This window comes from Oxyura jamaicensis, chromosome 2 (genome assembly GCF_011077185.1).
Source record: "Oxyura jamaicensis isolate SHBP4307 breed ruddy duck chromosome 2, BPBGC_Ojam_1.0, whole genome shotgun sequence".
NCBI classification, from domain to species: Eukaryota; Metazoa; Chordata; class Aves; order Anseriformes; family Anatidae; genus Oxyura; species Oxyura jamaicensis.
The window spans coordinates 59,700,983-59,727,890 of NC_048894.1; the positions used below are offsets into that span (position 1 = coordinate 59,700,983).

The following is a 26,908-nucleotide window of genomic DNA, read 5'->3' on the forward strand; positions in this document are numbered from 1 at the left end:
ATCTTTTTTTTTTTTTCCCTTGATTTACCTGTCAATTGTATTTAAGATCTTCCTCTCTCACAGGGTTCTGTGAAGAGCAGTATTAATACAGTCATTGATATTTTGATGAAAAGAACAATGTATGAGTGCATACTATTAGAGAAGTGTAACTAGATGACTAGCTTTATTGGAACATCAGGGACAGTGATTGCAGCTGACGAACTACATATCAAGCTGTCAGATTTGTGTATTGTGCACATTTACTGCTTTCAGTAATGCATATTAAACCAGTGTCAGCTATAATTACATTGCTTTTTGCAACGGAGCCAAGGATTCACATTTCCTGGTATCTTCTAAGAAAACTTAAAAGCAGTACTGCTACATGCCAGATCTGATAAGGAGGGGGCCTATGTCACTCTGTTTGAAATGGTGCTTTTTCAAACAAGTTAGATATAAAAGACTTATTATCCACCTCATTAAGTAGCATGGTAGTAATTGTTTTTTATTGGTAGGATGAAGAACTATGATGCCGTTGGAAACATTCTAGAAAACCTGTCAAATCTGTATAAAATTCCAGGAAACAGGTTGCAACTAGTTTTTACTTGAAAAACTTAAAAATCTATAGTCTAGTTTTTGTTTAGTGACAAAACCAGTAATTTGTCTACTCTCTCTCCCAGTGAAATGAAGGCTAAAGGATACCTTGCGTTGCAGTCCCTTGAAAAGGATCTTTATTCAATGTCTCTTCTAGACAGGTGACTTAAAGACTGTTTCGTCCTCCCTTCCCCTCTACCCCCACCCCTTCACTTCACTAAAAAACACGGCAATTGATCTAATTATAGAGCAGGATGTGGAAGGCTAATGAGTTTTCTTCCACTGGAAAGCTGGAAGCCTTTCTGCAGTTTGCCAGCTCCAGGCATGCCAAACAAGATAATCTGCTGAGCTCCTGTGCTTTATCTAATAGGTTTGTGGTGAAACTGGTTGGTCGCCCAGCTTGGGTGTGTATGCATGTGACCACCCACTGGGAGCACACGGTGCATCTTCAAGTCAGCAGTCATTTTAAATGGCCCTTTGGCAGAACTAAAACATATATTTAGGGGTCCCGCTCTTTAAATATCTCATTTTCTACTCAAGTTTTATATCAGGACTAGGGGGTGTGGTAGCTTTACCTCTATTCTTCTTTTTTTTTCATTTCTCTGATCTAGTAGCAGGGTTATAGATAAATGGGCACAGATTTCTTTTAAAACCGCTGGTAATTCTACAGTGATTTTCATTCTCTGCAGAAAAGTAGAGTTGAAGGCACTGCTTTCTTTGATTTTTTTTTTTTAAGATATTTTTTTTTTCTGATATGTTGCCTACAAAATACTCTCAACAAGCATGGCCTTCTACAACTTGAAACATATTCTTGGTCTGTTTTTTGTACAGTGCTCCCTTATGAAGCATACTAACTCCATGAACAAATGCACTGTCCTTGCTAATCATGCATGTCTTAGTAAATATTATAAGTTAAATAGATTATTTGTCCCTTCTGTAACATCAGTTAATGCACTGCTGAGCTTTAACACACACCTATATAAAATTGTATGTCTATTTGTATTCAGCAGTACAGTCATATTTGAGGCTAGAGATTGGCTCCATTTGAGTTAGTTTATCCAGGTTATTTCCTCTCTTTGCTCAACCTTTTCAATACTTCTGTAACCCTTCACTCTGGGTAAACAGTACAACAAACTTCAGCCAGAAATAGCTGAGATACAGGGTTAAAGCTGGAAGCCCAAGTTCTAGGATTAAATGCATGAGTGGAATGATAGTGTTTTGGAAGCTGTCATAACAAATGGAGACACGAGCTACTTCCAAGAAAGCACCGTCTCCCTTTGATTAAGGGTGTAAATTATCCTTTACATTAACCTAGCTAGCACTGCAACTCAGGAAACATTAATCAAGATGTGTTTTGCACTAGAACACAGAATGTAAATAGAGTTACTGAAGTACTTCATGGAAAAGTAGGACACCTGGTGCCAAGAACTGGAGGTGACTTTTTTTTTTTTCTTCAAAAAATTATAATAATTAAAAAAACACTGTATTGATCTTTGGTTATAGCAAATATCCTCTATTATAAATATGCATGCTGTATAGATTTGCTGTGCCTGTAATCTCTGATACTGTACAGATATACACAAGGAGAAAATACAAAGCAGCCAGGTAGCTCATCAGCTACTATAACAGTGAGTTGCAGAAACCTAAAAACAAAGCCAGCAATATTCTGAGCTTATGTGTGAAACCACAATTTGGGAGTAACCATGAGATAGCAGTGGTGGCAGCCCTGATGTTGCCTAAAAGTCAAATACATTCAGCTGTGTCTTTTTTTTTGGTCTCATCTATCCCACCAATAGTGAGCTTTGACAGTTGATGACTGTTGATGTTCATAAAAGTACTTCTAATACATGCTACTACTGCTAGTAGCATGCTAATACATGCTACTACTATGCTACTATGCCATTGCACAGCTTGATGTGAGGTCCCTTATGCAAGTATTATGGCTTCCCCTTGTATTTCAGACTTGTTGCTGAAAGCTAGCGGTTCAGCTAATATTTTTTTTTAAGAGTGAACAATACATTATTGTGCAAGAGAGAAACAATCTAATCTTTTGAAAGATGTGTGATGACTTCATATGCTGAGGGTTTAGCTGTTAAATGCTGACTAAGAAAATGTTGTGATTTGAACATATGCTATAGTTACACTCTTAAAAGGCATGCCCTTTTGCCCATCCTGGATATATATCTATATATTTTTTCCTTGCATCAAGATACCCAACAGATTTCCTCTACTGACATGTGTAGTAACTTTTTTTTTTTAATTCTTCAGGAACTCCTATGAACATTGAATTTTACATTTCTCCATATCAAATTCTGGAAGCAGAGCTCAATCCTGGTAAAGCTAGAAAACCAGAAATAACTAAATAATGTAACAACTTTTTCAGCAGTACCTGTTTCATTAAGCAAAGGTCATTAATGAAACTCAGATATGAGTCAGAAATTTTAGTAAACCATGCTCAATATTAGAGTTTCCTCGCGGAACTAGGATGTTGTTTGTTTTGCTGTCATTTCTTGTGAAGTGGAACAAGTTTGATTTCAAATTTAGCTTAGCAGAATGATCTACATGTAGCACTTCAGCACAGTTATAATGTCCATCAGCAAACTGCTTTTCTGTTGACACAAACATAAGTAAGAGCAGGATTAAACAAAATAACCACCTAGCCAGCACAAAATAACAACAATAACAACAAAAAACAGTGCTGGTTAGTTGATCTGTTCCATGGCATGTCCCAGCTATTGCTGCAACTGCCACTGGGCAACTTTGGCCGTTGAGATGTGGTCTGTGCAAGCTTCTCCCTGCTGTCCAAGTGTTGTGGCAGTTGGTTGGACCTGACCTTTACAGGACCTTATCAATGTGTGTTTCATACGGATAGGGTTAATCTACAGCACCATGGGGAAAATAATGCAGTTGCCTTTCTCCCCCAGGTTCCCGGGTATGTGGAGCAAAAATAGATGTAACTGTTGAGGGCACAGATACGCTCCACAAACTTCCTCTTTCTCCACTACTAGATTCTCAACCTGGAGAAGACGGGTGAGGTTCTGGATAATTTGGAATATGGAGATGGATTTACAAACTGTTGGTACTAACCCCAGCATAACCTAAATTTAGTCTCTGCTAATAGAATGGATACACAGCTCGCTGTTAAGCCCAGGAAGCTCTGTTTTATTGATAGCATTATCCCCCATAGCTATACCATGTATAACCTGTGGCTTTCACTGTTTTCCCAAGTGGACTTTAAAATTATTGTGTTCATATTTAACTGTCAGCTACATAGAGTTATGCATTTGTTCATAGATTTGAAGCCAGAAGGAGCCATTGGGATAATATTACTTAACCTCCTAGTATTCAATAAGCAACTCCCACACAGTTTCAGAATAAATGAAGCATGTATTGAGGGATATTATACCTAAACCATATAAAGTAGTTTGTCATCCCATCACGGATACTGACAACTCATCTTTGGCTGCTTCAGTACAAGCTTGGAGGAAAAGTCTGAAGTCATTCTCCAAAATAAATCACTATAGACTGATTTAGAGGAAACATACCTGTGAACTGTTCCTCAGTTTCCCGTGGCTCATTTTTCCTTTCTGCCAGTCTTCACATTAAGCTTGCTTTAAAACACAAGGGCTGTACTTGCACTTAAAAAGTCAAACTTTTCTTGAAGAAGAAAAAGTATGGATCACAGTAAACCACGAGAGACCTGGTTGTGGCCTTGCACTGAGTCCTTGTTATATCAGTTTCTGTAAAAACCTTTCATTCTCTCTTTTTTTTTTTTTTTTTTTTTTTTCCTCCAGCAACCCTGCTTTTTTGCCACTAACTAATGAACTCAGTACGGATTTGTCTGCTTATTTTTTGTTGAAGTTTCACCAGCCTATTCCTATGTCCTCGTCCAGCATTGAAGAGATACAGAGACTCACAGGCACGTTACAATTATTTTTAATACTAAGTGCTTCTGTGACTGCTCATTGCTTACTTACTACATTAGCATATGGAAATGAAGAGTAAAAACTGGATGATAGGTTAGGAAGTCTTCTATCAACCCACATGTAACATTTTAGCAGCTGAGGCAAACTTGTTAGCACTTTCTAAAATGTCTCAGTTGCTGATTACCATCAGCAAAAGAGGAAATAAGATGGGAGGTTAATGTTTTCATCTTACTTATGTCTGCATTTTCAAAACTTTTGTTTTTAAATACTAGCTTTCATGCCCGGACATAATCTAAAAGCTAATAAAAGTCATCTGTTTTCAGGAACTCAGATTACTGGCTTGAAACTGGCTCCTCTATATGAGCTGGTTGTTCAATCTACCCTTAAGGAAAAATGCAGTGAAGATTTGTTTACACATAAATCCCGTTTCTTTGTGGTGAGTAGACTGTTTGAAAGTCACTACGCTTCTTCAATGAATATACTGAAACATATTTTTCTATCAGCAAACAGTGCAGAATCCTTCCCAGAATCCCAGTGGCATTTAAATACTCTTTAGGAAATAGTTCAATTACTTAAGAAATAATATTACATTATTTAAAGTAAATGAACTTCTCATATTCATTAACAAGACACTGTATTCATAGCTGCTGAAGTCATAGTAATTTATCTATGTGTAACTCAGGATATTTACTCTTCTGTATATTGTTCAAAACTTTTATCCTTAAGAAGAAGGAAACTTGCTGGTGTGAGAAGCAAATCCTAAGATGGTACTTACTTAGACTTTTGAAGATATTTATCACACCACGTATCTACCACTGCTTTAACAAAAACAGGCTTCTTGATTGATTAACACCAAGAATATCGATTTCTCTTAGTAGAAGTAGCAAGAAGAAAAGTGTAATAGCAGCATCATTAAGTTTATTGCCTATGTAGTTCTTGTACTTTGGGGTGGTGATATTGGAGGTAGTAGTGAGCTTACACCATGCTAAAATAAAGTAGTAAAGTTCTCTTCTATAACCTGCATGATAGGAAAACATTTTTATTTCTATTAGTGAAACATGAAAAGCTCTGTAACTTCAGCAATTCTCTAAAATACTAATATTTGATGAGAGATTTTTTCTCTCTGAGTTAAAGATTTTATTTCTAGAAATAAGTTACTAAATAGAAGTGTAACCTTGAAAGAAACACAGAGAAAATCCTTCTGTTCTGTATACACACAGGGAAAAAGCTCTTCTATTCTCTTCTCTAGCTTTTCTTAATATAGACCTGGCTAATTAACTGCCCTGCCCTGTTCTTAAGGTGATAGCTTCCATTTGGTATCCTGAAGTAGATAACAGAATATTGCACTTCCAATTTTATCATAAAATCACTGTCAACGCAGACAGGTGGCAGATTTTTCTTACTATCTCCTCTACTCCTCCTCTTTAACTGAATCATCTGGAGATATTCTAGCCAAATATGCTTCTCTAAAGACAGCAGCAGTGCTGGAGGAAGGACCAACAGATGATGCCCTGAAGAGCAAAACTGTTATCCTATTTGTACAACAATCAAATAGCATTACTATGGCATTCTCCTGTGAGAAAAGATCTTGGTTGTTACTATTTCTACAGTCTACAGGGCTCTTAAGAGTTGTTGGAAGAATTGGACTTGAATTTCTGAGTACTTGGCTTGTAGCTCAAAGTGTATTTCCCTAATCTGGATGCATTTGTGAATGGAATGGATCTCATTTAGCTTCCATCTATACATTATACTTCAATTGAAATACAGAGACACGTGATGGACTTGCTAGAAGTGTGCCTTCCCAAATTATTTTTGCTGTGAGATTGTGCAATCACCTGATAACATCGCGCCTCAATTCTTTCTTGTTATTTTCTTGTTTCTAGTACTTCAAATATCACCATATTTGTTGTTCAGTCTCTTCCAGATTGCCCAAAGCACTGCTACTTCATAAACACAGGCTCAGCAAAATCAGATTTGTCAGGAGCCTTAGTCAGTAAAATCCCATTTACCCATCCAAAGTGCGTGCCTGACGTAATAGAGATTCTTCGACATCAAATGGCATACAACAGCCTTATTAGCAGCTGTGTCTCTGAGAAGCATATAAATGGAGGTAAATTGTGTGGTTGGAAGTAATGACAGAATATGAGGAAAAACTAGCTCTAAACTGGGTGTTAACAGATTTAATGCTCCCTTGCCAAAGCTGTCTTACTTGCAGGGTTTTAAATGATCAAAAATCCTTAATTCTCAAATTACTCTCTGTTGAATATTAAAAAACAAATGAACAAAAACTTCTCCTAGGCCTGACACTTCTAGAGGGGTAAATTATGTTGCTAAAGTAATGAAAGATTAGATTCTATTGTATCACTATTTTAAAAATTCTGGCATATGATTTAGCTAAAAAGAGCCCAGGCTCATTTTGGGGGGAGGGGGAGGGTACCTCTAATTAGTAATTTTATTTTCAGATGATTCAGAACTGCTTTACTTTGAAGTGGCACCACACAAGAACACCAGCTTTTCTGTCTTCTTCCTTCATCCTATGAAAGAGAATTTAGCCTGTGGTATGTGTGAAGTAATTGTTACTGACCTTTTTATTAGGCTGACAAGAAGCTTGGTTTTATTGAGGCTCTTGCACTATGCTTCTCAGTTACAAATACATTCTAAGGGCTACACTTAATGGTGCACAACCCCATGAAAAATACCAAGTAGCGCTCCTGTATAAATAGGAAGGCTCTGTACTTAGAACAAAACAAAGTAAATGCAAATACTCAAGTCCAGTATCTGTCTTGGCCTGCAGTTAATTAAAAAATTAACTTCTATTACTGATTTTTAGCATATTAGGCAAAAAACAAGCCTTGTGCAAGAGCATTGCTGCAAGCCCCCTACCCCCTGGCCAGTCTTACATTCCCTGAAGTATCAGAATCAAATGAAAGTGTTCAGTTTTTATAAAAATGTTTATTTTGAAACACTTCTGTTCTGTTCTTGCTTAGTGATAATCGATGTTGTAACTTCCAGAGAAGTCCAGTGTAGCCTTCATTTAAATCCTCAAGATCCAACTCTGAATTCTAGTGATGGCTTTATATCAAGAGCTGTGAAGCGGTAAGTAGTTTCATTTTGCAGCAGTTAGAACGAATATTATGTCCATTCAATGGAAATGCCATGTGCATTTACAATGCCATAGACTCAGCTGTCCAGATAAATTCACTTTAGTAAAAGGTTGTAATAATGAGTTGTCTTAGTGTCATAAGTAATTCTTTCAAAAACAAACACTTTTCATTATTGATGTTTCTTTCCAGTAGAATGTGGTTGTAGTACAACAAATAGAATAGCGTGAAAAGGACTCTTTCCACATCTACCTAACATCAGTCAGTGCTTCTCTTTAAAAACATATGTGTACAACACCATCTCTGGCATGTTTCCTGAAACCGAAATTCCAAGAAAGGCCAGCTGCTGTGGCATATGAACATATGCTAGAGAAAGAACTAAGAGCACGAGTTCATTTTGCATAGGTTAGTACACAACTATTTGATGACAGAAAAATCAATGCAGACTGGATTTTGAATCCTTTTAGTTAACTTGCCTTGTCCTGAGTCACAAGACACTAGATGCTATTCCTGGAACCACATACCTCTACTGGTAGAATAGGGGAAAAAAGAAAAAGCACACAAAATAAACACCCTCTAGAGTAGATACTGGTTTAGAGAAGAAAGGCTCTGTACCCATCTATACAAAACATGAAAGTTACAATTAAATCTCAGTGAAAATTAGAATATTTCAATATTATGAGATTTTTCATTAAAAACACTTTTACAAAACACTTCTTACTCTTTCTATCAATGTCTTCTTACTAGTAAACTGAAAGATTCAGCACTTGGATTTGTTGCATCAAAGTAAGTTTCCAGTATAGCATATGTAGGTAGTATTGTAGTTACAATATAATCCTATTAGGTTATAGGGACAAAAAGCAAGGAGGGAGGGAGTGCTGTTTGTCATGAAGGGTATGATATAGGCGTCAGCCACAGTTTAAAAAAAAGTACTATTTTGAAGAGTGGGTGAAGTCTGTAGTAGCACCTAACGTTTAATTTCCTCTTTTAGATGCATGTCAGTCCCAGTTGTCATGAGAGCTATTTTCAGGAATGCTGCCAAGGTGGAAGCCAATAGTGAAACACAACCAGCATGTGAGCAAATTACTGATTTAAATAGACTTGAAGAAAGTCCTTCTATGGCTGGTCATCACGATCTGGTAGTAACAGATAAGCAAAGTGTTCCGGGCAGCCCAAAAGAAAATCTCTCCACAGCCAAATCGGAAACTTTGGGTGATAACATGGAAAAAAGTAACCCTACAGTCAGCATGGAAAATTTGTGCAGAGTGGAGGAAAGTACTTCCACAGCTAGTACACAAGCTGTTATGAAAGATATGTGAAACAAATAACCTATTGTTTAATAATCAAACAAGAAAGAAACGCTTTCTCAGGCATAGATTGCTTTTGCTGAAGTAGTTAGAACTTGGCAAGCTCATTGTCTACTTAGTAATTTCTGAATGGAGTTTCCTGTTTATACGCTATTAACTATAGAGAAATAATAGTTTTGAATTTACACTTTTAAATTTCCGAATTTGGAATGTTTAACACTTCTCTAGTAAACCTTATTTTTGTTTGCATCATATTTTACTTTAGTATATAAGAAGTTTGTTTGATTTGTGTGATGCAGGCTATAACATAACATATGCCCTGTAGAAAATGTTTATCAATGTCAGCATTATGTTAAATAAATGGAGAAAAAGAAAATATATACAATTCTGTACATATGTAATACATGCAAACAGCCTTATTCAATTCCCCTATTTCCGTAACAAGTTCAGCGTAAGACTCTTAATTGCACAGTTCCATTTTCTCCTAATGCAGAAATGGTACAGAACAGCGACCAGACTTACAGCCTAACTCCAGGGCAGGACAGTAGTCTTTAGTAAGAAAGTTACAAACTTATTCTCTGAAAAAAATCAAGTAATTTGTGCCTTGGCTTTTTCTAGCTTCAAAGTCAAAATAAAATAAATAATCACAAAAGGGTTTTATATTTTTTTAGTTATAGTTAAGTCAGTTGTTCAAAGTTTGTTCATTTAGGTTTGTCTCAGGCATTGAAGAAAATTAAAAGCAACATAAAAGACTGAACTTCTGACTTAGTGTAAATCAGTTTAATTACTCTGAAACAGAGACAGGTATTCACAAAGACAAGACTTCCTAACCAGAGGAATCTGCAGCTACAGTTTAGGTAAATGACAGGAAAAGGAGTCTAATACATAAAGTTGGCACAGAAATACAAAGTTGTCAGATGCATCTGTGGCTGACCATGCTTCTAAGAGAAGGTGAATAAGCCTGTCTTCCTTTAAGAGTTTGGGGAAAACTGGGGGAACGATAGGAAGAGAGTTACAGGTTGAAGGACTTGCAAAATAAATACCAAAATAACACAAGAAAACTGATTAGACTAGAAATGTATAGATGGGTTTTAACAGGGTAATAACAGATGTTTTGCTGTTCTAACAGCATACTAATTGTATTGTCAGTAGTTCAGCATTTGAGAAGAGGGGTGGGCTTCCAGCAAAACTGAAATAAGTAGAACTGTATGAAAAGGAAAAAAATAATTTTACCTGTGAAAGTGCAATCCATAGTGGTTACAAAAGGCAAGAGTAAGAATTTGACAAAAGGTGGGAAAAATCCTTTTTTTTTTTTTTTTTTTTAAATATAGTAACCAGGAGAGTTACAGTACTTTGGAAATTAGCAGATCCTGTTCTGTTGTGCATAGTTAGAATGTCATCAACAGCAGCTTATTCTGCAATAATAATTTGTCCATAGCACTGGGCATTTTTTTCTTTTTTTTTTTTTTTTTTTGTATATTTGAGGAGGTTTTTAAGGGACCTGATCCATTTCCGAAAGGATACCAATAGAGAAAGTGAAGGTGAAATGACAGATTCTGTCACAGAATAGAGACGTGCTTATTGTAAATCATTGGAGAGCTTTTAAAATTATCTCCCTTTCTGTGAAAGTTATATTTAGGAAGAAAACCAAGTGTTTTTTGGCCACGAGCTGAAACAAGGTAAAATTTACAAAAATAACCTCTGCTGGGAAGTATCAGAATCAGACTTCCCGAAAGTGAAGTAATCCTCAAATTGGGAATCCAATCCAGCTGAGATAATTTTAAATACCATGAAACTGAAAAACTAGTGTTCCAGTTGCTGGACATGATGGAGTACGTCCAGTGATAAACCCAGCTGCTCTACTAGAGAAATAGTTTGCTTTTTAACCCAAACAAGGCTTGACCTTTCAGGATCTGTACAGAGTTTTGCCTTGTTGCACTCAGACTGCAAAGAACCATCCTCACCCTTATTTCTAGAATAGTTTTCACCAGAGCTGCCAACGTGTTCATATTTTCTAGTGTTAACTTCATCATACTTTGTCCCAGCTGGAGCTGTATGACTAAGGTCCATGTCCTGAACAGCATTTAAAATGTCTCCAACATGTGGCTGTTGTTGGATAGAATTCAGACACTTAAGTAAATCTTCTTCATGCTTTCCAACCACATCTAGAAGATTATTTATCTTACTTAAAGCAGAATTATGTCCATTAAGGTGACACCAGGATGAGAGAGCGCTGAAAAGTGAAGAAAAAAAAGTCATTACAAATAGTCACACAGATCTCCAGTTATTGAATGTTATATAATGTGAACTGAAATTATGTCAATATGATATTGAATGTTATATATGTTATACTGAATGCTATATATTTATATAGCACATTGCTATATAAAAGCTTTTGTATGTTTCATTTCCATTTTCTGGGAGATTCACACAGTTGAACTGAATATTAAGCTTTAAGATATAAAGTCAGTTTTCAAAAAGCAACTGGAGGAGGATTTTTCTACATGCTTGTAGATAATTACCTGTATTTAAGACCTGAGCAGAGACTTCTCTGGTTGCTCACTTTGGACAGACTTACAATACAATTTTAAAATTAAAACAAAGAAAGCATAATTGCACACACACACACACCTTTCACATGCAGACCATCCTAAAAGGTTCATGACTTACTTCAGGGTTCCTCTGAACTGGCCACATGTAACCATCAGCTCAGCACCCTCTCTGTAACCTTGATTGAAGCCTTCCTGGAGTGCAAGTTCTTTCCCGGCCTCAACACCATCCCTAAAGCCCTCCTATAATAGAAGTGGTGAAACAGGTTTTTCATAGTGTGCACAACTGGACCTATGAACATTTCATAAGAACAAAAAAGCTTAATCAAATAGTCAGTCTTTTAAATGACAGGTTTTTGACTTGAACAACCCTCCCAGTTATACCCCCACTGCCAAACCAAAACACACTATTGCAGTGCGTTATTATCTACTGATCTGTTAAGATCCAGTCCTTTTCCAAAAGGATCCCAGCTAGGTCAAAAAATAGAGAGCATTTTTTGGAAACATCAAAAATAAGACAAATCTGCAGGAAAGCACTCTTGCTTTTGCGATGACTCTTACGAAAAACTCCTTGGAGAATACCTCATACAGATTTCTAGACAACTAAAAATATATAGACTGCAAAACCTCCTGTTTAGCAGAAGTACTCATCTACCCATTATCTACCTATCTGTTATAAAAATAATTATCAAGACTTCAAACAATTCAAGATTTATACAGGAAAAAAGATGGTGACAGGTGAGTCGCATATAAATATACATAATATTGTGACTGCTTTCTGCAAGAAACAGCTAATGATTATGATGCAAATTAATTTATTTATCCTCTAATAATCTTAGTACACAATGTAGAATAATTATTAACTCTTTTCAACTTGTAAGACTGCAAACTTCTATTTGATCATGAGATAATCATAGTGGACTTGCTAAGAAAGTAGCCAGGAATAGGAATAATGCTTTATTTTGTCCAACATACAGCTCTGACCTCAAGAAATTTTAAGATTTTTGTAGTACCTACTCAGAAAATTTCCAGTAGAATTTGTGTAAGAACAGAAGAAAACCAGTCTTATAAGGGCCTCTAATTTAGGAAACTTTTCCTTGGAGAATAATGTAAGAGTTGTCTTGTAACACCCCTACCAATGGCACACACGACAGGTTCTATTCATGCTCTTCAGCCAAATGTTATTCACCCACACACAGATGAACACTACTGGTCCCACTGTGAATAATAACATATCTGTCAAAGAAACCTAGGTTTGTGTACTTGTTTTATTCTCTCCTTTCATAAAATATATTTTTCACTAAGAGAAAAAATAAGCCAAAGAACCACACAGACTGTAATGAGCAACAGTGGTTCCACAAGGAATCACACGTCTTAAATCTCTCTACTGTGCTTAAGAACTCTACTTAAAAACAAACACCTTGCATTCTTTGTTAGCATTGTTTAACTACATTGTCCCACATTTACTAGTGGCATGCCTACAAGTATGAAACAAATAGTTCACATCAGTTTAGTGCTGCCTTTTAGAAATGTGAATGGTTGTACAGAGGGATACAATGTCTTTTAGGTAAAATACTACTTTGTTCTGATGGGATACTAGAATAGTAACTCCCTGCTCAATCATCTTGACATTCAGAAGAAACCGTGCCACAATAAGTTTTATGCAGCCATTCTTAGTTTTCCGTTTAAATCAGCCACATATATAGCAAGGTATGTATCAGTAAATCTAAAATGTTTAAGACAACTATAAACTCCATAGTTATAGAAATACCTTCAATCTTTTCTTCATGGTGCTGTTCCATTCTTTCTGTACGACACACATTTCGTCTGCATCTTCATCAAATATATCCTCACTGGATTGGTTGACTGCAACTTGTACCCAGGACATTGCAGCAGCGATGACTATAACCTTTGTGTGGTAAAGCAAACACTGAGAAACTCTCAGAAGTCCCTCTGGCTAAGCATCATTTTGGAAGTATAGGCAAAAAAAATGTGAGATCCGAAGAGAAGCCATTTCAGGAGCTGATTATTCAACCTGTACACTTGTTTCCACATGGAAAGTGCGTACCATTTACAACTGGGGCATATCTGTCAAAAGAAGACAGACAAATTATCACTGGTAAAGCAACTTATTTGATTTACAAGGACAATTTAAGACAGTAATTTATTTCCTTCTTCTTCTGGCAGTAATATATGTATCAAATTAACATTTCCAAATGTTGCTAGTACCTGAACAGCAGGCAGAAACAATTTATAACTTGATTCTGATAGCAGCCAACAAATAATCCCATACAGCTTCCACAAAGTGCTTTAAGTTTTACACATATCTAATTGCCCGCCATATTCTGACCTTGATAACTTACAAGGACTTTCACCTTTGATTTTCAGTTTCCTGGTTATGCCAAATGCTTAACATAATCCATTTCAGGCTTCTTCCCTTTACAACAGAACTTGCTAATTCTTTACTCATAATATTGTTTTTATTCAAGAATTATGAGATTACTTCATCTTTTGCACTGAGAAAAACTTAAGAGGCCATTCATAACTAATTACATTAGTAGAAATTCTTACAACCCACAGAATGCTGTTTATTGCAATTACTTGTTAAAATCAGTACAGGGAACTGACAAGAAATCTCACTTTTGGGATCATTATACACCATTTTTATCTTCAGCAAAGCTTTCATAATTTCCCTTATTATTACACCCAGTGTTTAGGGAGGGATTAAGCAGTTAAACAACTGGTACGAGAATTTCTGCTTTTCTTACAGTTCACACAGATCACTAAGGTGAACTGCTTCATCTCTTATCCCTTTCAGTGTCCAATCACGTATCAGCAAAAACATCCAAATTATTACTTTACAACAGCGTTTCAGGCTCAAGAAATTACTGTTTCAAAATATTCTGACACGGTAGAACACTTGCTGCCAGATTCATATTTAGCTAAGCCATCTCTATTAAGTGTCAGCCTGTTAGCTCCAGGGTGAATTCTTAAAATTCGGTATCACAAATAGCCCCTAAACTCAGGGCAGAGAAGGAACAACAAAGTACAGCACTTGAGCATTTCTGTGTGCGTGGAAAAGGGAAGAAACTGTTGAGTATATCAGAAATTAGTTGAACAGACGGAGCTATACACCTGACTCTTGGAAACCCTCAGGCTTCCCCTGCAGCAGGTGCATGGCGAGCTGCCCAGCGCTCTCCACGCCAAGACTCGCAAGGCGCTGCCTCGGCACGGCACCAGCCCACCACTGCAGACCGCTCTCGATGCAGACACTGACCCCCGGCCCGCCCGCCCGCCGTACCCTTCCTCACCGCCTTCTTCGCAAGGGCCGCGGCCCACCCCACTCGGCCCGGGGTGGACGCGCTGCGAGAAGCTTTCGGCCTCCCCTCGCCGTCGCCGGCTGCTCACCGGCCCCCTGCTCCCACCCGGCCCCGCCGCCCTGCCAGCTCCACGCCCTGACCCCTCACCACCGCTCCCTCAGCAGGGCGCCGCCATTTTAACTGAGGGCGAGCTGGCTTCACTGCCGACGGAAGCAATAGGGGTCGGCAGCCATGTTGGCCGAGGGCAGGCCCCGCGGAGGCCGCCGGTAGAGAGCCGCCATCTTAACCTGCTGCTGTACGGCTTCAGAGCCCATCCCAGGCATGGGAAGCCGGCGGCCATCTTGAGTGCGGGCGCGGCCTTACAGCCTCCTGAGGGAGGCGGGACGGGGAGGCTGGGCTCTCCTGGCGTGCCCAGGGGGGCGGGCAGCAGCGGGGAAAGGGCCCTGAATGAGGCGGTTAATGTGACCGCTTTCCTCTCCATCCCTCCGGAGTGAGGGACCTGTCGGGGCTAACCCCGAGGGAGCATGTTCCCCCGAGAGTGGGGATTTAGGACTATTTTCAGTCATAAATTGTGGAATTAAAAAAAAACACACACACACACACACACACAAAAAAAACTCGGTTTTTAAAACCTCAAGGGCCTTGCGTGTCAGGCATGCCCTCAAGCTGCCCTTGACAGACACAAGATTTAGGTGTCACAGTAATAAATCCTTTTTAATAACAAGGATGCTAGCAGAAGTCAAGTATTTCATTGTTTGCTTCTATTAGAGCAAACAGCAACATCATTTTGAAATAAGTACAGCAATTATTTTGTGTTTTTCTTGGTACATGCTGTATTTGGAATACGAGCTTATGCTTAAAGTTGGTTCATCTTAATAAGCATGCTGCGCATCATCCTTGAATTCAAATAGCATGTTTCTTAAAATTACCAAATCCTATTCAAGTAAACGCCCTCATGCAGTGAGCACTTCTGTAGGCTCCTGAGAGGGAGTACACATATGATCCCGATCTAGAGAGGCTGACTTATGAGCTGGGCTGGCCGTGCTGCCACACTCACACGTGAGTGACTGCCGGCCGTCCCACCAGGCTGGTGAGACTCACCATGGCAGAGGAAGGGACGCTGCCATGGCTGACAGCAGTGCCCATCCTACCACCCCAGGCACTGAGAGATGAATGATCCCATGCTGTGACTCAGCCACAGCACTCATTCCTTTTGTCCTTTTTGTTGTGCAGAGACAGCTTGTCCTGCTCACAGCCCTTCTCAGACGCTCACTGCTGGTTGTGTGCAGAGGTATGAGTGGCCAAGGAGCCCAAATATGTCTAGAAACTGGTGTGTCAGGGGATGAAGCGACACTGGTGCCTCTGGATGGCCAGAACCGTGTATATCTGTGCATTGGTAGTTACTATATATGACCATAATTGCTGATTTCCTAGACCAGTTCCATCACTTCCATGTCCTGTGTGGTAGAGGTTTGTTTTGACTTTTTTTTTTTTTTAATTTATTTATTTTTATTTTAACAGGCAACAATGCTGAATACAGCCTGAATGCACAAACGCAATCACAGAAGAGCCTTATAGCAACAGAAACTCATGACTGGTCACAATGACACTACTAAACATGAGTGCTCCCTCCTTGTGCAGCTGGACCAGCTCTACACTTTACGTATCACCTTCTTTCCCCTTAGCCACTTGCTTTTCTAGAATGCACAAGGCATGAATTGGACTCGCTCTGAGTTTCCCAAATCCAAACTATCTTAGTTAAATGTCTTACGTTTTCTACGGTTGATCATTCTACACATATGTCTGTTTAACATAAATCCTTATGACTGAGAAACAATGAAGAAGGGTCATATTCCCATCTCTTTCTCTTAGAAGTTGTGGGTGGATAATCTAGTGACTCATATTGTGTACATAGAGCAGCACTATTGGGTTATGAAGTACACTTGCTGCAGACAATATGATTGTATGATGATGGCCTTGACAGGGCTGCTGGCAGAGCTTGAGGGTGAGGTGTAGTGCCTCAGTGGGGATGTTTTTCACACCTATATGTGTTCTAAATAAAGCAATGCATGGGTATTGTGATGACATTCTGTCACATTCTGAAGGATCAAAACACAGGAACATTTCACAGAGTACAAAACAGTTCTAGTGTTTCTACAGAATAAATCTATGAGAAGAGTTACCCCCAAATAACTTTAAAAATAAAAAAGTAGTTTATTGTGACCTATCTGGCTAAAAACTGAGAGAGGTTTCAGGGGACCTTTACATGCTCGTGCAGAGCCTAGGGATACCAAGAGATAGCTGGAGATCATTAAGAACGATTTCTGTGATTCTGGTGTTATTGTTTAGTTCTGCCATTAAGTAATCAACCAACAGTGATCTCCAAAAGTAAAATATATGAAAGTACCAACCGTGGCTGCTCCTTTACACAGTTACCACTGTATATACTGCTTCAGATAAAGGATTGTTGTCATTCACATCAGTACTACACGCTCTTGTCTTTCAGTCATCAGGGCCTCAAACCCAACCTCACAAGAGCAGCCAATGGATTTCTTCATAATTCACAAGAACATCTCAGAATTTCAGGCTTTTTTGAAGGGTGGTTCATTACCGTAGCCAGGACTTGTGTAGTATATGGGCTACTATGAGAGGCAGGATTATCAAACCTTCACTAGGGCAATTTCCATTGTACTGTACTGCTGTCTCTGACAGAGTTGAGCTAAGGCTTGTGAAAGTCCCAGGGTAGAAGATATTTACAATGAGATTACACTGTCAGTTATTCTGTACTGCTATACTCTGGCAGAACAATGTTTGTTGTCATGAAACAACAGAGATGTGTTTCATTGGCTCTAATTTGGGGAGTAGTTTAATTGTTTTAAGAAATCGCATCTCTTAGATGGTATTTGGATGGCTTTCAAGAACACTGTTAAATCACCATTCACTTGTTCTCTGTAGTAAACAAGATCACAACATAATGGATAAGGAGTGAGATATTGAAATATCAGGAGAATAAAGACTATCAATATTTAATAAAACCAGTATATGCATTGTCATCAAACATTGCACGATGTTTCTGAGGAGTCTTAAACTATAAATCCCTCCCAAAACGTGTGTTCTGTCTATGATCAGTATTCCTCTCCAGCTATCTGGCTCTACTGACTGGCTAGACTCTAGGCTGTTTTCCTTGAATATTTTGAAGAACAGAGCATGAGTAGGCTTGCCTACATTAACAAGAACAATCTATTCATGTTAACATGCAGACTATGCCTGTCCTGATCTTGTCTATTCTGCACATTTTCCCTTTATGCTAGGGTTGGTGGGATTCTCTATTACCTGCTGAATATTACAGTAATAATATAGTGACCTCTGGTGCTTAAAACCTTTGCTTCCAGACCCACCACAGAGAAGGAACGTGACAAAACCAGTGAGCTAGCAGGTAAACTGAAAGGTCACAGGCTTAATGAGGTTTTAAACATTACAGCTCACAGCACAGGAGACTACTATGACCTTAAATTAAACAAGAGGGTCAAAATAAACCCTAGGATCTATGATTATTACCAGGGCATTGTAATAAGCATACATTTCTGTGTTTTCCTACAACATCTCTCATTCTGGATGTTAAGGTGATTTACTAGTAAAGCCCTATCACCCTCTTGTGATGAAGGTAAGTAATACATAGGAATCACTTCCCTGTTTTTGTGAAATCACTTCCCTTTTCTTTAATAACAGACACTAGTATTACACAACTGTTTAGGTCAAAATATCTCATTTATTGAAGAAAATGGAAGAATGTGGAAGAGAGCTGGAAATTAATGAATATATCAAAGGTTAATGCCTAACATTTGCTTCAAAACACCACAGGAATCTTAATGACTATTTTGCCACTACTTCTCACACAAGTGTTTTTAAGGGAGAGGGTAGTTATCTGCCTCTTCCTTCCCCTGAATTAACAAGGCACAGAAATTTGATATTAAATGTTATAGCAGGGCAGTTTTCCTCCTTGTTGAATCATAACCATTTCAGGACCTGGCTAAAGGAGAAACCTTTCCTGAATATTCCCTGGACTTCCAGCTGTTTGGCTTGTACTGAATACTAAATGGAAGTGGTTAAGCAAAAGAATATTTTTTTCCCCTGCTTTCCCCAGGCTTGCTTTGAGCATCCCCAGGGAAGCCAGGCTTGCAGTCTGAAATACTGTACTCTGAACTATTGTGTACTAAACAGAGCAGCAGGTATAGTTTATTAACCCTGATGCAGTTCCCCTCCATCTGTCATTTTCCTTGGTTTGCTCCTCAAATGAGTAAGGTTTGTTTTTTCCAGACATAGTCCATATTTTCATTCTGAAACTTCAATAACAACTCCAACACTGAAAAAAAAAAAAAAAAAAAAAAAAAAAAAAAAAAAAAAAAAAGATGGCATGGCTGAGATCAAAACAAGCTATATGCCATCTCAAGATTAATGTTGACATAGTATATTATAGGACTACCCTGTGCCTGTTAGACTATACATCAGAGATGCAAGGAATATTCCTAATTGTCTGTCAGGTAAGATCTCCAGTCTGTTGATGGTGAGTCTTTTTTTTCAGTGTGAAATTCCAGATGAACAGAAAAAAGTCAATAAGGACAAGAAAATATAATAGATTTTACATTAAACACATTTTAGTTGCATAGCTGTATCGTGTTTCTAATGAAATTGTAACATGAGTAGAGTATGACTCCTTTCTCATCATCAATAAATCAGGACTCCATAGTTCCGTGACTCAGATATCCTTCAATTAGATTTTTCTGTCTTACTGATTACATTTTTTTCTTTTTGATGCAGAGCTACCTTTTGTGGTTGCATAATAATTGATGGTAATGTGCAAACAATTACTGTAAATGTAATCGGTCCAAGGAAACTGCTGGATTCTACCTATAAATTTCCCCAGGGAATTGCATCTCTGTTCAAATCCCACAGACTTTATATCACACTTGCATTGCTTCAACAGGAGAGAAATGCTAGCTCTTTTCCTTTGGCTAAGAGACGAATTGCCCTCTGTTTTATCCCTTGTATAAACTCAGGCAAATGATGAAAAACTGCAGGAATAGCAGCTGTACAATGCTGATCCAATTGTCTGAAGTGAATGGAACTGCTAGAAGGCATAAAACTTGTGGAGTGCGCTGATTTCTTTGGCACCTGAAACCACGAGAAAACAATTGTTTCAGTGACAATGCACAGTCTCTGAAAGGTTGAGGTTATGACAAGGGTGGTTAAATGGTGGCTTTTGAATTGCATGTGGATTGTGAACAATACCAGTACAGCATGTATGCCATATCTGCAGCTTATAATTGGTTGTTTGGCTGTGCTAGCACAAAGGCTGCTGGGCAATTCATATCCTCGGCTGTCAGAGAAAGTGAGCTGGCATCACTAGGCCTCTCTGCGCCCCAGATGTAGAGGGAGGCAGGCTCCCTCCCACTGGGAGCTACAGCCCCCTGCAGAGCCATTGTCACTTGCACTTGTCACAAAGCAAAAAGCAGTTGCCAAGGACAGAGTACTGCTGGGCACAGCAAAATATTTATACCCACTTTTGCCCATTTTTCCCTCACAACTGCTGCTGCCAGGTAGGATATTAGACATTACTGCTCTGCCCCAGGCAGGGCAGTTGGGCAGTGACTTCCCCTTCTCCTTGCTCCTCTTCTCCCATTTTTAATCCTATCCTTCAGTTAGTGCTGGAGGGGAAGTACCACTTTGATTACAGCTCAGTCTCCCAGTTATGCTCAGCTACTTGGAGGTGATAGTGTGTGTAGCGAAGTGCTCAGGAGTTTATTCTCCTGCCTTCCCTTGAATGTGATCTTACCGCTGTTCCAGGTTGCCTTCTCAGATCTGTAAGTACAGATATGATCATTTTTCACATTTTTGTCAGTGTCAATGGAAAGTGATATCTTCAACACCAGCTGTAGGTGCCAAGCAGCTAAAAGAATGGGGAATTTTGATATTTAAACAAGACCAACCAATGCACTTACTAGTCTAGAAAAGACCAAGCATAATTACTCATAATTACTCCAAATTTATTTTTCAGGACTTAACTATATACATCCACATGCAGTTGTGATATACATTTATATGCAGTTACCTGCCTTTACTTTGCCACTGTATTTTTCTAGGGACTAAACCAATGCAGTTTATTTACCTCCCTGACTCCACCCTCTACCCCACCTCCCCCCAAAAAACAACCAAACAAAAAACCAGACAAAACCACAAACAAATAAAAAAATCTAAATAAGTAACATTAGGCTCTTTTTTTTCTTTTTTTTTTTTTTTTTTTTTTTTTTTTTTTTTTTTTTTTTTTCTTTCTTTCTCATTGAACATGGTCCAGTGCTTACTACACGGACTTCTGCAGAGAAGGATGTTGCTATTCAGGCAGCTATTGAGCCCTGTGGGTTTGCAGTCAGAACAAGGATCTCAGTCTACGTGATCACAGAGGAGGCGAACTTTCTCATCAGATTTTCACAGCAGAAGACTTACTAGCTCTTTAAGGAAACTGAAACAACAGTGGTCAAGTTACAAGCTCTACCCTGGATTTTAGAGTAATTGTATGATACATTCAAAGTCCAAAGCCGCCTTCTTTGCTCATCCACAAGCTCCCATGAGTAGAGTAGCTCAATGGTTCACGTCAGGCAGGCAAGCTTGGCTTGTCTTTTAAATAGCAATAAAGAACTTCAAAGGTCTTCAAAGAACTAGAAAACAGGAACCTCAAACTAGCTTTCTGTTTTATTCAACAGATGAGGTCCACACCTTCAGGAAACCATACATGGTATTTTGTCACTGACTGGATGCATCAGCTGGCTAATTGTGACTAAATAATTTTACAAGTAATGCAGCAATTGCACAGCAAAATCAAAAGAAGTTCAGCACCACCTGAAGTCTGGAGTCAAACCCATGGCATTGGGACAGGTGCTATAAGTTACAGGAGAAGTTTAAGGAAAATTGATTTGAGGCAATTTGTGCACAGAGGTGCCAAAAGGCTCTCTACAGAAATGGGCTGCTTTGTTTTATATCTTCTTAAATCCAGATTCCGGTCCTTTCCCTAACTGCCATACAGCTATCAAATTACTCTGATAAACCTGTTTCATTGCAATAGATTTATTTGGATAGTTCAACTGAGTTGAAAAATACATCTTAAAATGGGAGCTCTATTATAATTTAATTTGTATAGCGATTACAATGGGGTGTGAGGTTTTAGAATGTCACCAGTCTATGGACTATTAGTATCAGGATCTAGTCCTGTTATTTATAAACATGCTATAATTTAAAATTGTCATTTCTGTTTCCAGAACTTTATCAGAATTTTATGTGCCAGGATCTTTTTCTGAATAATGTAACTAATTTAATTTTCTCTCTTTATGAGAGTGAAAATATTCTCTATCATATTCTATTGGGGAGCATCCTTTATCACAACATTTGGCAAAGGCATTTCCAGTTTATTAAAGATACTGTGATTTAATAATTTGCCCAAGGAATATCTGCAGGTCCTCTGAGAATCCTTTTTGCACATGTGGAATAGGTCCCTTTTTTTTTTTTTTTTTTTCTAGTAGAAATAAAGTAGTTTATAAATATTTTACTAATGTGCTGAAGATTACATTTAATCCTGATGCAATATTAGCTTCTCAAGAAAATTATTATAATATATTAAGGCATAGGATGGTGTAGCTTGCAGTTACATGAAAATGCAAAATCCTGTTTAGTCTGTCACACCCTCATTCCCGTGTGATAGCTGCTTTCTCTTTTAGAGCAACATGGAAAAACCTTGTTCACTGAATGACTGATGGGGTAATGAAAATTAATAGTAGCCCCTACATACACCATTGATTTTTTAAAATCACAAAGATTGACACCTTATCTTTGTATCTGAAACGAGTGTATGTCTGTGTGTTGTAATAAATGTAGGTATGCATGTATACCCTGATACCTGTGAGCATTGTCTGCAGACTCTGAGGAGCTCAGGGGCATATTTCAAATTCACTTCAACAAGGGCACCAGGCAGTGTTATAAGGATTTCGTAAAACTCCATCCCTTAGAATCTTGTAAGTAATCTCTTGGATATCCTACAGGCTTTCTTTCATAAAGCTTTCAACACAGAGTTGAGTGGGCTGTGCATGTGTGTGTGAAGCTGCCCTGATTGAAATGCCAATATTCTCTCTCGCGCAGCGCTCTGAAATTTACTATTGCAATAAAACGGAAGCAGTCCCTTGCATACCAAACTGAAATGGCTGAGAAGAACAACTGCTGAAACCCCTCATTTATTTCATGGTTTCGGTTTAATTGACATCAGCATTCAATCCTTCCTACTGTCCTATTCATTGTCTCCCTCTCCTGGAGATTCAGTCTGGATTCAGCGTACAGCAAATTCATTACCGAACTACAGCACCTCCCCCCTCTGAAAAGGAAGGAGAAAAAGAAGTCACACTGTAGATAGAATCATAAGCATCTGATCTTAGCCTTTTTTTTTTTTTTTTTTTTTTTTTTTCCTCTGCCAATTCTTTTATCAACATTTTCCTGTTTTCTTTTATTTATTTTTATTTATTTTTTTAAACTTTTAGGTGCTTCCCCCTCTCACAGACTCCCAGTCCAAGTCTCCGCTGAGAGAAACTATGCTAAAAGTATGTTTTTATCTATAACCCTGACTCCAAAGAACCAGTGCCAGAATGAAATAATGAATATTTCTGAATAACTCATGGAATGATTGTTTGGCAAAAAAATCTGTAGATGATGTATTTTAGGTATATTATTTAATCAGCAGCAATAAAACTGTTCATTTTGTAAAGAAGGTGAATAATTTAATTTACTATTAAAAGATGAGAATTCATGTAATGCACCATTTGTAAAAACAACCCAAACATCTCTAATCGGAGACTGGGAAGCACGTGCACAAGCAGCATGCAATGTGAGCATGTAGGCAATGATGAGATGAAAAATTGCACAGAATGGTTGAGGGTTACTATTACCCATTAGTACTGCAAGAACTAGAGCCCAAAAGGTTTTTGAAATCAGGGCAGAGGACCTGGTGTGGTGTAAAGTGAACAGAGTAAGGAGAGAGATATGGTAAAATTTTGCCTCTCTTGGGGAAAATTAAAAGGAAGGAAGGAAGGAGGGAAGGAGGGAAGGAGGGAAGGAAGGAAGGGAGGAAAAATCTGTAGAGAAATAAAAAGAATGATACAAGGCTGGGGCTGGAAGGTCATGGCACATGGAGCATAACCTCCACATTAATGCAATTTCTTTGGGAAAGGGTTTGGGAAGAAGGATTCAGTAGCATATTTGGGAGTACTGTGCTGTAGAAGATGTTTTTTAATGCTGAACACACAACCACCCTGATGTTCTTTTTAGCTTAAAACAGACTGTGTGGGAAAGAAGTCCCCCAAAACCTGGCTTTCTGGTAATGCTCTCATGTTTGTGAGCTGTCTGTGATACTTGTCTGACAGTAGTTTTTACCTGTGGGGACCACATAGCATTGAAGCTCAGCAGTGGTGGGGGTGGTATTTTGGGTTAAAATGATTACAGACTCTAGCAGAACCACTAAAAACCCGTGAGCTTATTCTGCACTAACAGCTTACCACATTTCTAAAACATGTCAAAAACATGGTGAAAGGTAGAAGCATCCACCAGTGGGATTTTACAGCAGATGCCATATCAATTCTATATAGCACACCACCATAGGGACTTGTTTTTAGTGAAAGCAGAGCTGTTCAGAAAATGGAGCAAGTTTTCTGTGGCTCTTGTAGCTGAGAAATTAGAAAGGCCCTAACACTTAACGTTAAATCTGGCTAAGTCAAAGGACAGTCTCAACTTCTACTATGAGCTTAGATTCTTTGTACATGCCTAGTTAGCGGCCAATAGATTCAAAGTAGCTGAACACAATAAAAAAAGTCAGCTAGAAGGTAGAAGCACTGTTTATACTCTATTCAGTGGACATTTCCTAAGTAGTTAGTCCTTAAAAAAAAGTAGAGGTACTACCAAAAACAACTACAGGATCTAAAACCCTTCAACAGAGCTCTCTGCTAAGACACTCTGTGACAGGCTTTACAGTAAGTTGCTAAATAATGGAACAGAGTGTATCACTCATTGATTAAATATCAATAAATAATTTAAAATGATCTGTAATTTGAATTGCTCCTGAAATTACATCCTTCCCCCTGTTTATTCTGTATACGCATTGAGAGTTTTGTGGACTTTCTTTGGTTTAAACTCTTGGTTTTGAAATTCTTCATAGAATCACTCAGGTAGGAAAAGACCTCCAAGATCATCTAGTCCAACCTTTAACAGAGTACTAAAGTCCACCTCTAAACCATGCTTCTAAGCTCTACATCTACATTTCTTGAAGACCTCCAGGGACAGTGTCTCAACCACATCCCTGGGCAGCCTATTCCAATGCTGCACAACTCTTTCAGTAGAGAAATTTCTCCCAATATCCAACCTAAAACATCCACCTTCTCTGCAGTCATTAACATTAAGAGAAAATAGAAGAACGGTAGGTAAACCATAGTCCAGATGACTATAATGGAAAAGAACAGATTCCCTGAGGTGAGAATAAACCCTTTCCTTGGCATATTAGCACTGGCTCCTAATGTTCCTGTTGAGAGGAGAGTATGCAAGGGGTAAGAGAATATCATGTCTGTGTTCATGTAGTTGTTATCAGCTCTGCAAGGAGCCCAGGTCTTCTCTTCAGTAGCTCTCGTGCCCTGTTTTAGGGCAGCAGGATGTGATAGTGAGGTGTGGGCCCTACTGAAACTTTGGTTTTGCTGACATTGGTACAACACATTGATTCAGTAGGCAGAATTTCAATCCATGTGCCGCAGTGCAGGGAACAAGCTAGCACTTGATGTTTAATTATAAGGGGTGGGTTGTTCAGTAGCATTTTACATCTGTAACAAATCTTGGTGGTTAATTAATGTGTTATTCCTTCTTGGCTGGATCAGAATTAGTGGCCTGACCTTAATTGTGTCACTGTCCTTCTGCATTATACATTTTCCCCTCTGTAACAGAAAGTGAGGAACTTTACAAATTCTGAAACCAAATAATGAGAATTTGTGTAGGTGGATGAAACACATTTCCCAATACATTGCCGTAGTTAAAAATCACAACAAATATACTTCAGAGTAAATGAATGAATGAAATTTAAGACTGATGCTGCAAAATAAATTTGGAGTGGCTTTTTTTTGGTGGGGGGAACTCATTAGACTGTGAAAACTAATCACACTGTGCACAGTACCCCACTGGCAAGACATTACTCACTGCAAAATAATTCTGTTTTGGGACTTTGCATGTATATTAGATTAATGATGATTCAGTGTTTATTGAGTTTTTTGGTTCACATCTCAGTTATGCTTATGCCTACCAGACGGTCTTTATTTGTCACAGTATTTCTTAGGATTTTTTTTTTTTTTTTTTTTTTTGATCTTGGATTAGAGTGTTAGCATGATGAAGATGCTGTATAAATAAAAGAAGAAATAGAGCAATATTAAACATCACAGAAGACAAGTGATTGCTAGAGGTAGAGAAAGCAGATTATGACTACAAATAATAGCTTAAGAGAGAAGCCTGAACTGATCTGGACTGGGGTTCTAAGGGTAAGGTTTTCAATCAAAATGTGTATCTTACTGTATTCCTAGACTTTATTCAATTTGGAGATTAAAACTTAGAAAAAAGGTAAAATAGGTCAGTTTCTAAGAAGACCTCTTTTCTTCTAATCAAGCTATTAAAATCTCATTGCCTTAGACACTTCAAATAGAAGTCCAGAAAGCCTAACATTGTATTATAAACATAACATAGAAGGAGCAGTGTAAGAAGTCGAAGCTGCTCTTCCAATCCCTTTCTTGCATGACAGTAACTTGGTTTGTGCCAGACCCAGGTGGCCCAGGTTCGGTCCTCTCTTTTGAAGACTGCATATTCCAGTGTTACAAGTTGTCTTATAAGAAAAACGAATCTTGGCCCCTGGTTTCCATGAAGGGACAGTGACATCTATGATAGTGCTTGTTTGGGAGATACTGATCTTGCCCTTTTTTTTTTTTTTTTTTTTTAAATCTTGAATCACTTAATCACTTCCTGGAATAGGAAAGGTAAACAAAGATTTTGGAACCCATGAGAAATCTTAGAATCTTAGAA

General features: G+C 38.3%; 2 protein-coding genes across 3 annotated transcripts in view; one reads left to right on the forward strand and one right to left on the reverse strand.

The window, feature by feature from the left end:
- LOC118161155 (mediator of RNA polymerase II transcription subunit 1-like) overlaps positions 1-8,916 on the forward strand; it is a 14,819-nt gene extending 5,903 nt beyond the window's left edge. The window contains exons 7-17 of the mRNA XM_035316222.1: positions 492-563; positions 657-731; positions 1,934-2,004; positions 2,839-2,904; positions 3,495-3,600; positions 4,365-4,489; positions 4,820-4,932; positions 6,411-6,606; positions 6,959-7,054; positions 7,484-7,592; positions 8,589-8,916. Of these exons, the coding sequence (XP_035172113.1) occupies positions 492-563; positions 657-731; positions 1,934-2,004; positions 2,839-2,904; positions 3,495-3,600; positions 4,365-4,489; positions 4,820-4,932; positions 6,411-6,606; positions 6,959-7,054; positions 7,484-7,592; positions 8,589-8,916 (1,357 nt within the window). The remainder of the gene's footprint in view (positions 1-491; positions 564-656; positions 732-1,933; positions 2,005-2,838; positions 2,905-3,494; positions 3,601-4,364; positions 4,490-4,819; positions 4,933-6,410; positions 6,607-6,958; positions 7,055-7,483; positions 7,593-8,588) is intronic.
- A 749-nt stretch (positions 8,917-9,665) lies between these two features.
- YAE1 (YAE1 maturation factor of ABCE1) lies at positions 9,666-15,143 on the reverse strand. 2 transcript variants are annotated; one of them, XM_035318742.1, is made up of 4 exons: positions 14,921-15,143; positions 13,225-13,541; positions 11,575-11,696; positions 9,666-11,137 (listed from the first exon to the last, which is right to left on the reverse strand). In XM_035318742.1, exons 2-4 carry the CDS (start codon positions 13,339-13,341, stop codon positions 10,708-10,710), a joined length of 669 nt encoding a protein of 222 aa, XP_035174633.1. In that variant the 5' UTR covers positions 13,342-13,541; positions 14,921-15,143; the 3' UTR covers positions 9,666-10,707. The 2 variants fall into 2 exon arrangements, with proteins under 2 accessions (XP_035174633.1, XP_035174635.1); XM_035318744.1 differs by lacking the exon at positions 14,921-15,143 and adding an exon at positions 14,025-14,369.
- Between the last annotated feature and the right edge of the window lie 11,765 nt (positions 15,144-26,908).